Source organism: Mytilus edulis, chromosome 3 (assembly GCF_963676685.1).
Source record: "Mytilus edulis chromosome 3, xbMytEdul2.2, whole genome shotgun sequence".
Classification (NCBI taxonomy): Eukaryota; Metazoa; Mollusca; class Bivalvia; order Mytilida; family Mytilidae; genus Mytilus; species Mytilus edulis.
The window spans coordinates 37,331,290-37,341,460 of NC_092346.1; the positions used below are offsets into that span (position 1 = coordinate 37,331,290).

The 10,171-nt window shown below is 31.1% G+C and overlaps 1 protein-coding gene across 2 annotated transcripts; it reads right to left on the reverse strand.

Annotated features, from left to right (window-relative positions):
* Positions 1 to 428: 428 nt before the first annotated feature.
* Positions 429 to 9,923, reverse strand: LOC139516395 (dehydrogenase/reductase SDR family member 7-like). Of its 2 annotated transcripts, XM_071306468.1 has the most exons (8): positions 9,796 to 9,923; positions 7,845 to 7,997; positions 7,017 to 7,123; positions 6,547 to 6,739; positions 6,009 to 6,055; positions 4,990 to 5,109; positions 2,725 to 2,891; positions 456 to 657 (listed from the first exon to the last, which is right to left on the reverse strand). In XM_071306468.1, exons 1-8 carry the CDS (start codon positions 9,911 to 9,913, stop codon positions 591 to 593), a joined length of 972 nt encoding a protein of 323 aa, XP_071162569.1. In that variant the 5' UTR covers positions 9,914 to 9,923; the 3' UTR covers positions 456 to 590. The 2 variants fall into 2 exon arrangements, with proteins under 2 accessions (XP_071162570.1, XP_071162569.1); XM_071306469.1 differs by lacking the exon at positions 2,725 to 2,891 and having other exon boundaries at positions 429 to 657.
* Positions 9,924 to 10,171: the final 248 nt, after the last annotated feature.

Consider the following 10,171-nt stretch of genomic DNA (forward strand, 5'->3'; position numbering starts at 1 on the left):
CTATTTACTTCACATGCAAACCCTGCTGTCCGGTCAAAGCAAATTAGGTAGTAAGTCAAATTGAAAGGGTCAACATCAGTTAAAAAACACCAGTCACTGAAGAAAATATGTCATTTTGTTTAACAATCTTTGTTCTACTATCTTTGGATGAATCATAATTTCGAATTTCAAAATTCTTGTCGTAGAATACTCTTTGATGTGTTATATTCAAATTAGACTGAAAGTTTTTTTTGGAGATTCCACGATGAAAGAAAACATATTTTGCGTACTAAATTTGACTATATTAACCTCCTTAACGGTCCTCAAATAAAATGTCGTATTTGTATATAAGTGACAATGTATTGATATACTCCTCATGCTGCACCATAACACTCTTAATTCCATTGAAAAAACCTTGGTCAAGTTTGATTGTTTTTTAATTCCTTGTAAGGCATAAAGAAACTTTTACATTTTCTTTATTTAAACTGAAAAAAAACCAACCTCAAATGTCTATCAAATCCATTATGTAAGCAGACGCACGTTTCGGTACCTGCAAAGATATTATGAAACAAACCAAATACAAATTGCATTTCTGCAGTTCCCATGAGATGTTAGTGTAAATTTGTCATTCCAGATTGTAGCTTCTTGACACGTTTGGCACCAATACGTCTTCCTAATCTGTTAAAAAAAATAACTGACATAAGACATTACAATATTTACAACTGTTATATAAATTTTGAAGCAACATTGAATCTGCATAATGAGTATATGTCTTAAACTTGTACAATTAATATCGATATTCAAGACCTTCTATTCCAAATTCTTATTTTTCTTGCAGAGAGTGAATACCTAAACGAAAGCTGCTGATGTGGTTATTCCGTATAAACATGAATGAATCTTTTAAAATATTTATAACGGAAAGCGGAATAAATATTTTATTCCGCTTTCCGTTATGCATTTCAGCGCTATCAATTTATGCCATTAACCGTTCTAACATTCTATTAATTGTTCAACCATCTTAGTTTATTTTAGATAGAATTAACTTCGTCAATAAACGAAACCAAGTGTGGCATGCATACATGTCTATTGTTCACTTCAATATCCATAAGAAGATTAACTCTACAAATTTTAATGCACCAGGTTTTAATTTGTTTTTCGAGATCAACATATTTGAAAGTCATTAACTGAAAAAATGATAAAGCCAAAATGGACTATTAGTAAAAGCCATATCTGGACAAGAATCATAGCTATTCTTGTGCAAGACAAATGTTAATGTTTTCCAAAGCGGCATAATCTTATTCTTAATTGATAACAAATTGAAGTTTCTATATGGGGACAGGAGTCAACCATTAGATAATATATAAGAGTCATAATGGCAATGTTTGATAACACCTTTTTTAATTTACCGTTCAACTTTGCAGTTACATGAACACTTATCACAATTAAGAATACTGATCAATAAAAAAAATGGTCAGTAATCGAATAGTTTTGCACATGCAAGCTACAAATCTGACATTTGATTCGTGAAAATTATTTGCATTTGAGAAACATCATCGTTGTTAGAGAGCATGGATTCCTGTTATCAATCATTCAGAATTATTTAAATAAGATTGATATGTAGGGAATGTCTTTTTTTATATATATGATTTAATTTACGGATTATTTGAATGGTTAATAAATAAAAGTTCAGCAAAATTAATAATACAGATTTAAAAAACAAAATTATCAAGAAAATCAGCAGACATGATACCTGAACAACCTTCTAAAATACTTATGTCAAGCTCTTTTTAATTGATGACGAATTTCATTCGTAGAGGGAAGTCATTCATTAATCGTAGAATAGCTAATCGAAGAATATAGAAATATAGAAAAATACTCTACGAGGGACCGAACAACACAGTAATCCACTTTTGCACGAAGCACATACGTTAAATATCGTTGTTTTTGGTCAAGAGTTGAATATTTTTCATATTCCGGACTTGGTACAGGCATTTTCTGAGGAACATAGTGAATACAACCTTGTGTTATAGCTAATTTAACCTCAAAATTGTATGACAGTTGTATATAGTTAAGTTATACCAAACAGACATGATAGATGTATGTATCAATAATTGGGATCCAGCAGCAGAAACTGTGTAAACATACATCACAAACATGCAACCAAACGGAATAAACATTAAAAAGACATACAAATAAATTTTAAAAAGACGCACAGAAAAAATGTGTTGAAGTAGATAGTAAATTTATATACCTTATAAGGTATACACTTTTTCGACTAGGTTAGTTTTTAGTAAAATATGAATACAAGGGTAAACAAAATAGAAAAAAATACACAAAAACCCTTTTGTGATCGATTCTTACCTCATGATCCATCTGCACCAATAACGCAAAAAGTCAAAAATTCGATGACAATATGCACAAATACCGAATCACAATTTAATTGTCATACGACCAAGAATCATAAAATCAATTAGACAAATAACGGAAAACTAAAGTAAAATATAAAAAATACAAAACTTCATCACCTAAAGTCCGTAGCGGAAGGCAATCTTGTGATATTTATGAAGTAAAACTTCGTATTAATCTATAAGGTCTTGGATAATTTACGATGAACTTTTATTAGAAACAGGACGAGACGTTCTTTGACAAAAAGATCAACCAATCAATGCAAAATGGCTATTTCGAGGCGAGAGGTTAATGAAGTAGACATTTTGCAATAAAAAGTAAATAAGACTATCAATATACCTTCTTGTTATAGTAGGAAAATATTGGTATAAATATAAAAAGAACAGTTCTGGGTTTCCTGATAACCAAACTTCATCTAAATCATTTGCCATTGCTACAGACATAAGATAAGCACATCGTTCGGCAGTCATTCTTTTCTCTGTAGGTTTCATTTCCACTCCAAATGTCTAAAAAATCAATACATTAATCTTATAACAAATGGTTTATGTTTTAAACATTGAACCCTTTTATTGGTAGGTCTTTATTAATAAATCACTCTTCATCTAACAAATGCTTATTTAATTTGGTGTAAATAACACATAATTCATATTATCTTATTTCATCGACAATGTACTTTTCTGCTGGGCATATATTAGCTGATTTATTTATTCATGGAGTAACTTTATATAGTACATTCCGAATTTATTTTGAAATGTGTTTCAAAGTTCCATACAGTTCTATTATATTGTTTTCATTGTTAGATATAAAAGTTTATGTTCAAAAACAAAACAAAAAGTTAATTAACAAAAATACCGACTCCAAGTAAATTCAAAACGGAAAGTCCCGGCTTATCAAATGGCAAAATCAAAAGCTCAACCACGTCAAATAAATAAAAAAAACTGTCATATTTTTGACTTGTTACATGTATGTCATTGTGTAGAAAATGACGGATTATTCCAGGATGTATAGAGAGCTAAACATCCCACTTGACAGCAGTGGCATAGAAATACATCATTATGTCATAAAAGAGGGACGAAAGATACCAAAGGGACAGTCAAACTCATAAATTGACAACGCTATGGCTAAAAATGAAAAAGACAAACAGAAAAACAATAGTAAACATGACACAACATAGAAAACTAAAGAATAAACAACACGAACCCCACCAAAACTAGGGGTGATCTCAGGTGCTCCGGAAGGGTAAGCAGATCCTGCTCCACATGTGGAACCCGTCGTGTTGCTTATGTGATTACAAAATTTTAATCCGGTAAATAGTCTAATTCGGTAGGTCACATTCATGAAAGGGAAGGGAATTGTAGTTACGACGTAAGGAACATATTCGATATCATTTGTGATACGGTTATTCCATAACGGTCAACCAACTCGTGATGGCGTCCGTAAAATTTATGAAGGGATGATTTCAACTTCACCATTTGGAACTCTTGGTTTAATAGCTTCCTTGTGAGCAGCAACCCTCTATCAAGAAAATCATGATAGGAAATGCAAGCACGGGAATATCGTATCAATTGGGAGATATATACCCCGTATGCAGGTGCTGCTGGAATGTTGCTACTTAGAAATGGAAAGTTCACAATTGGAAAGCTGAAATCATCTCTTTTGTCGTAAAGTTTTGTTTTCAACCGACCCTCATTGTCAATTTCTAGATGTAAGTCAAGATATGAAGCCGACTTAACTGTATCTGTAGTATCCTTTATCTCTAGTTCGATGGGATAGATGCGTTTGTATGAGCAAAACAAACAGAGACAATATGTAAAAATGACAAAAATATTTGGGTACAGAAGTCAAAATGGTGTTATAATCTTAATCGCTTATTGAGCAAAACCAGATTTTTAAATTTCTTCAGAAAATCTATTTGTTTAAGGGCATACGATACAGTTTTGATCCCGTATTTACAGTTTGATGAAAATTTTCAGATAGGCTATTTTTTTGCCTGATTAAATCAAATATGTAATAAAAAATATACCTTCATGTGCTACTTTTTCAGTTAAATGAGGTCGAAATTTTGTATATTTGCTCAAAATAAGCCTTTGTGGCCGTATTTTCCGTTTCGAAAGAAAGCCAGGACTGTTTTGTTTTAAAAGATAAACACAAATTGGTTTGTTTTTTAAATAATTTGTAATTTCTGTATTTTATAAGTATTCTAAAAACTTATGCATTTTTTATCCAGATATAACTCATATTTATCAAATGGTCATGAATTGAGAAAAAAAAACGTAATTTTTTGCTGTATATTTATCAACATTAAAAAAAATTGCACTATTTACAGTTTTATCAAATTTGGTTCACATAATCTCCCTGCAAAATGAAACAAAATGTCGTTTTAAAAAATAGGGGTCCATGCACTCGTTTTCAAATTAAATCAATTGGAATGATAAAAATCAGTCGAAAAATGCATCTTTTCCCGGTATGTCACAGTTTGACGTCGCGAAAATAACATTAGCAAAGTTATTACCTCCCCTGTACCAACTGTATCGTATGCCCTTAATACCAAATATATATAAAACATAAGGAACCCAAACGCAGAAAGACTATTCATGATCTCACCTTTTCGCCACTTTCAGTAAACGCATGCAGCAATGCCTCTGAGAACACTGGACCTGGACAAACCATTGTTACATCAATATTATAGTTGTATCCTTCTATACGCAATGCTTCAAACCAACCCTTCAAGAAAAATTATGCATAGGCAAACTATCATTAGCAATTTCGTATCGAGGAAAAGTTGAAATCACTTTATAAAATTGGTGAGCATTCTGCGCTATGAAAAATAATAAATTATAATATTACTTTGTATCTTTAACCCTTCAAACAAGATTTTGGTCTCTCGTGGAAAGTTGTCTCATTTAGCAATCATATCACATCTTCGTATTTTTATATTGAACGAGTAATAAGCGTAAAGGAAACAAAGCTGGGGTGATGTAGTACATGTCGACGACGAGGGAACAGGGTGTGCTAGATTAGAAGGACTAAAACATGACGCGGAGCAGAATGGTGTGAAAAAATCAAACATAACATTTTAGGATAGAGACATAACTTAATCGAAGTTTGCTTAATGGAGAAGTTTATCTTAACAATCATTACGTGATAGTGTAAAGAAACTTCTCTAATTCTATGGAAATTTATCTCTTTCCGAACCCATTGTATAAAAAAAAATTTATCAACGTGTGGTTGCCGGTGATCTCAAAAGATCATTGGATGATTTTAAGGGTCATAACCTCTTTAGCTAACTGAATGAATCAAAGTATGCTAACAGGTGTTAATGAAATTGACAACTTCGTGGAATGTGAAAGGCACTCGAAGGGGATTTTCGTTTAACAAAAAAAGAAAATTAATTTTTTAATGATTAGAGAAACAGATTCTTACATGGTTACTCGTGGATTATCGGATTTATCCAATCTCGATAGTTAAATTATAAATTTTAAAGTCCTCGACGAGGCTCAGACTTTAAAATTGATAATTTAACTACCTCGATTGGATAAATCCGATAACCCACTCGTATCAATGTAAGAATCTATATGTATACACCGGTAATCAAAAAGAAAGTATCAAGGATTAAGACTTACATGTAAGGCATGTTTTGATCCACTATAAGAACCTAGTCCTGGTGCTCCTAAAATGAAACAACAAGAACACAAATAAATTTAATAAAAATATTCTAGAATATACACAAAAAAACCATTTAACATATATACACATGTAGACCTTTACGTGGTGTTTGATTCCATGCAGTTTAAAAAAAAGACTACTTGGAATGAAAAGTGGTAATCGCTTTGCATTTTTACAAATTAAACAGTCTCCTTCTTTTGGAATTCTTGTCATTCTCGCGTGTGTCTTCATTTGGTTTGTATATTTGTTATTGTAACAGGTCTTCGACGCGTTGATTATTTTTGACTCGACTCACTTAAAAGACATAAATTGTAAAAATGCACATGAGGTTTAACAACTAGGTACGGTTTAATTTGATAATCTAGTGCAACATAATAACGTTCTTTAAATGAAGCTTATATAACTCTACACAAACAATAAGTTTCTTATCTATCTGACTGTGTTTTCAAGGGGAAAGTGTGGGAAAAAATACATGAACATACATCGTCTTCATACCTAACTTTCCTGCCAAACTACTTGTAATAACAATCCTTCCATAGTTTTGTTTAATCATTTGTGGTAAGATACATTTTGTTAGTGACAGAAGACCGAGAACATTTACATTTAACATTGCTTTATCAACTTCAAGACTTGTTTTCTCCCATAATGCTCTCTGTGATCGACCAGCATTATTTACAAGCACGTCTATCTGAAAAATAGGATAAAAATCCAAGATTGCTTTTTTTTTAATATTTAGCTAAATTAATTTAAATTCATAGCCATATATTAATTTGTATTGTACTATATTATCTTCAGTTTGATTCAGTAGGAGTTTGATTCAAATTAATCATGTGCACATTGGAAATAGTCGGAAAGCATTTAGAATATCAAGTTTTGTAATGGTGCTTCTAAACCTTATATGGAATATGATCCGAAAAAGGGCAGTCTAAAATAGAACATAATAGACAATAAAAATTATAACAAACCTTTTTGAAATATTTAAGTACAACTTCAACTGCATTTGCATGACTTCCAAAATCCAAAAGATCAAGTGGTAAAATGGAGATGTCTTCTGTCCCAATTCCTGGATTTTCTGAAATTAGAATAATGATGAAAGTCTAGATGGGATATTTCGTTTCTTTATTCAATTGCTTATTTTACTATTTTCCCTTTCTTTATTTATTTTTACCATAACATCTATTCCTCGGCATTTTTCCGCTCTATTATTCATATAAATTTCTGTTTTTGCTTGTTTTTTAATGGAACTATTGTTATGCTACATATTGTTTTGTAACTGTAATTTTGTTTCGTTTGAAATATATTTAAACGACACAAATGAAACATTACAAAAACTAAAACACTAGATATACTAGTATGTTGTTGAAAGGATTACTGAAAGCATGCGTCAGGCAAACAAGATTATACAAAGTAACGTAAAAGAAAAATACGATTTAGACATTTATCTTTTGTCTTATGAGTATTAAAAATTATTAAAGTTGAAATATCAAAAATAATTCACTTTTAAAAGAGAGCTGTGATACAGTATTTCATTTGGTCTACTAATAGATCTATTTTATGATAACATAAAAATAGAAATGATACGGACTACCGCAAACACTATATAAATACATACTGGGAATATTATTTAGCTACATATCGTTTGGTAACTGAAAATTTTGTTTCGTTACAAATTTATGTTAACGACAAAAATGAAAAATTACAAGTAAAACACTAGATATATGTTGTTGGAATGGTGACATTAAGCCATGCGTTAGTCAAACAAAATAACAAAATGTTCTGTAAAAAAGAAATACGTTTTAGACAATGATCTTTGACTTGTTTAAATCTATCTTCTCTTCTTGCTGATAATATAAGTTTGCATCCAACTGATGATAACTTGTATGCCAGAGCTTCTCCAATGCTACTGGAGGCACCCGTTATCCATACCACTTTGCCTTTCAGTGAGGCTGCAATAGCAAGAAATCATTTCATATCCTTCAAACAATGACAGTTATGTTCAGATGTGTGAATTAGATAAGGCTACAAATGTATAGAAATGTCTGATTATTTTCCATTAGCTTTTCAAATTGATTTGTATTTTCAATTTGTAAATTTGAAGATTGCACGTCTATTCAAGATCTTTTAGAGCTAAACCAATTTCACTATTACATAACAGATGAAACAACGATGCCTTTAGATTTAAAACTTGATGAAAATAAATGAATCACCCACACCCACGTACAAATAGGATAATAAGACAAGAAAAATTATAATTTGGATGAGTTGATAAAAGTCATATTTCACGATCTACCTCCTTCTTATAACAGTATTGTCATCATTAACGACATTTTGAATGTCAAACATGATTTTTACATACTTTACGCGAAAGTTTGCAAAATTATAAACGTAAACAAAAACCAAAGGATAAAATAACAAAAATATCGACCTCTTACGAAAATTCAAATCGGATAGTCCCTTATCGTTCTCCAAGTGCTCTATACAAAATAATACAATAGATCAGTTATATTGTAAGTTTATTTTTTAACTGCACTAGGATTACGCTGATCCCGGTTAATCTTCCAGATCTAAAGGGGTATATTCAAAACAATATTTCAGATATGTTGTTTAAAATAGTGTTTTAAGAAATTTAATTTAGAAATTTAGAAATTATAACTCAATCCTTACACACAACTATCAAATCATATAATCTCTTTCTATGATGATATACAGAAGACCCTTCTTTTGAGCAATGGGGGTCCAGTGACCATGTCCGAATCACCAAACGAGGAAGCACAAACCAAATAAAAATATTTTAGAACATTTCAAAGTATTATGAAAGAAATTTAATCTAGAAACAAAAATTTAGAAGAATGTCTTTCTATTTACAGTTGTCATTAACAACTGACGATGTATTTTCGTTCTTTCTTACTTTCAACAGCTAGAATAAGTTGGGTTTTTTTTTCAAATCAAACAAGGGTTCAAGAATTCGTCTAAAATCAACAGACTGCAACTAAAATTTATTTTCAGTCTATTCCAACAGCTGTGACAACGACCTTGACCTTTGAACCTGAAAATGATACAGTTTTTTCCCTTTCGTATAGGTTCGTGTACACGAAAATATGGCGTGGTAAACTTGCGGCATTTTCATATATATTTTTTTTTTAATTTCGATTACTGGGTTAACAAAACACTAATTAAAGAACTTACTACCAAAACTAATACATGAAATAAACTAAACTATAAAACAACGGAATGATAGATAACAAAAACACAACATAAATAATTATTTAGAATACAAAGGTTTAGAAAAAAATCTTTTTGTGATGATTTCAGACTTGTATTGTGCGGGAAAAGCATTATTTTGATAACGTTCTGAAGAAGATTATTTTACTTAGAAATCAAAATGAGTGGTATGAGTGCCAATGAGACAATTCTCCACCAAAGTCACAATTTGTAAAAGTATGTGTCATAGTACGGTCTTCAACACGGAGCCTTGGCTCACACCGAACAGCAACAACCACTAAACATCAGGTTCCTAAATTAATACAGGTGCGAACAAATGCAGTTTTTAAAAATAGGTTCCAATCTTCACCCTTACCTGAAACAATAGTGTAACATCACAACATAAAAAGACCCACTATAAATATCAAATGAAATGGCTAAACTCAGTCAAAAGATATATTAATAAAACAAGTGAACATACACTGAACGAATACACGAATAGAATGGTTCTGCTGTAACTAACATATGCAATAAACTATTTACCTGGTGTCTCTCCGAACTTACAGTACCATTGTAAATGAAGATCACAGTCGCTTAATAATATTCTTATTATTTGTATAAATAATAATGCCACTCCAAAAACAACTAACAAGTCAAACATAATTTCTGAAATTATAAAAGGAATGCTACAAGATCAAGTAAGCCGAAGATGCAGAAAATTTTAATCCTGGTTTCTATGATGAGTTTATTTACAACTATACGCTGGGTAGATGACTCTGCAATGGTATTGTACGTCTGTGCTGCCTTGATTTATGACTCATTTATCATTGATATGGTCATAATTATAAATTAACTTGGAATTTTTCGGAATAGTACTAAGGATCTTCTACCACAGCTGTAGATTACCTTAGCTATATTT

What these genes read in the sequence shown, in the direction of transcription:
- LOC139516395 (XM_071306468.1), bottom strand. Translation starts at nt 9,913, where the DNA reads ATGTTTGACTTGTTAGTTGTTTTTGGAGTGGCATTATTATTTATACAA. An exon ending in TAAGTTCGGAGAGACACCAG is followed by an intron (nt 7,998 to 9,795) that starts GTAAATAGTTTA and finishes TTGCTATTGCAG; the next exon opens with CCTCACTGAAAGGCAAAGTG. An exon ending in GATCAAAACATGCCTTACAT is followed by an intron (nt 5,110 to 6,008) that starts GTAAGTCTTAAT and finishes TTTTTCTTGAAG; the next exon opens with GGTTGGTTTGAAGCATTGCG.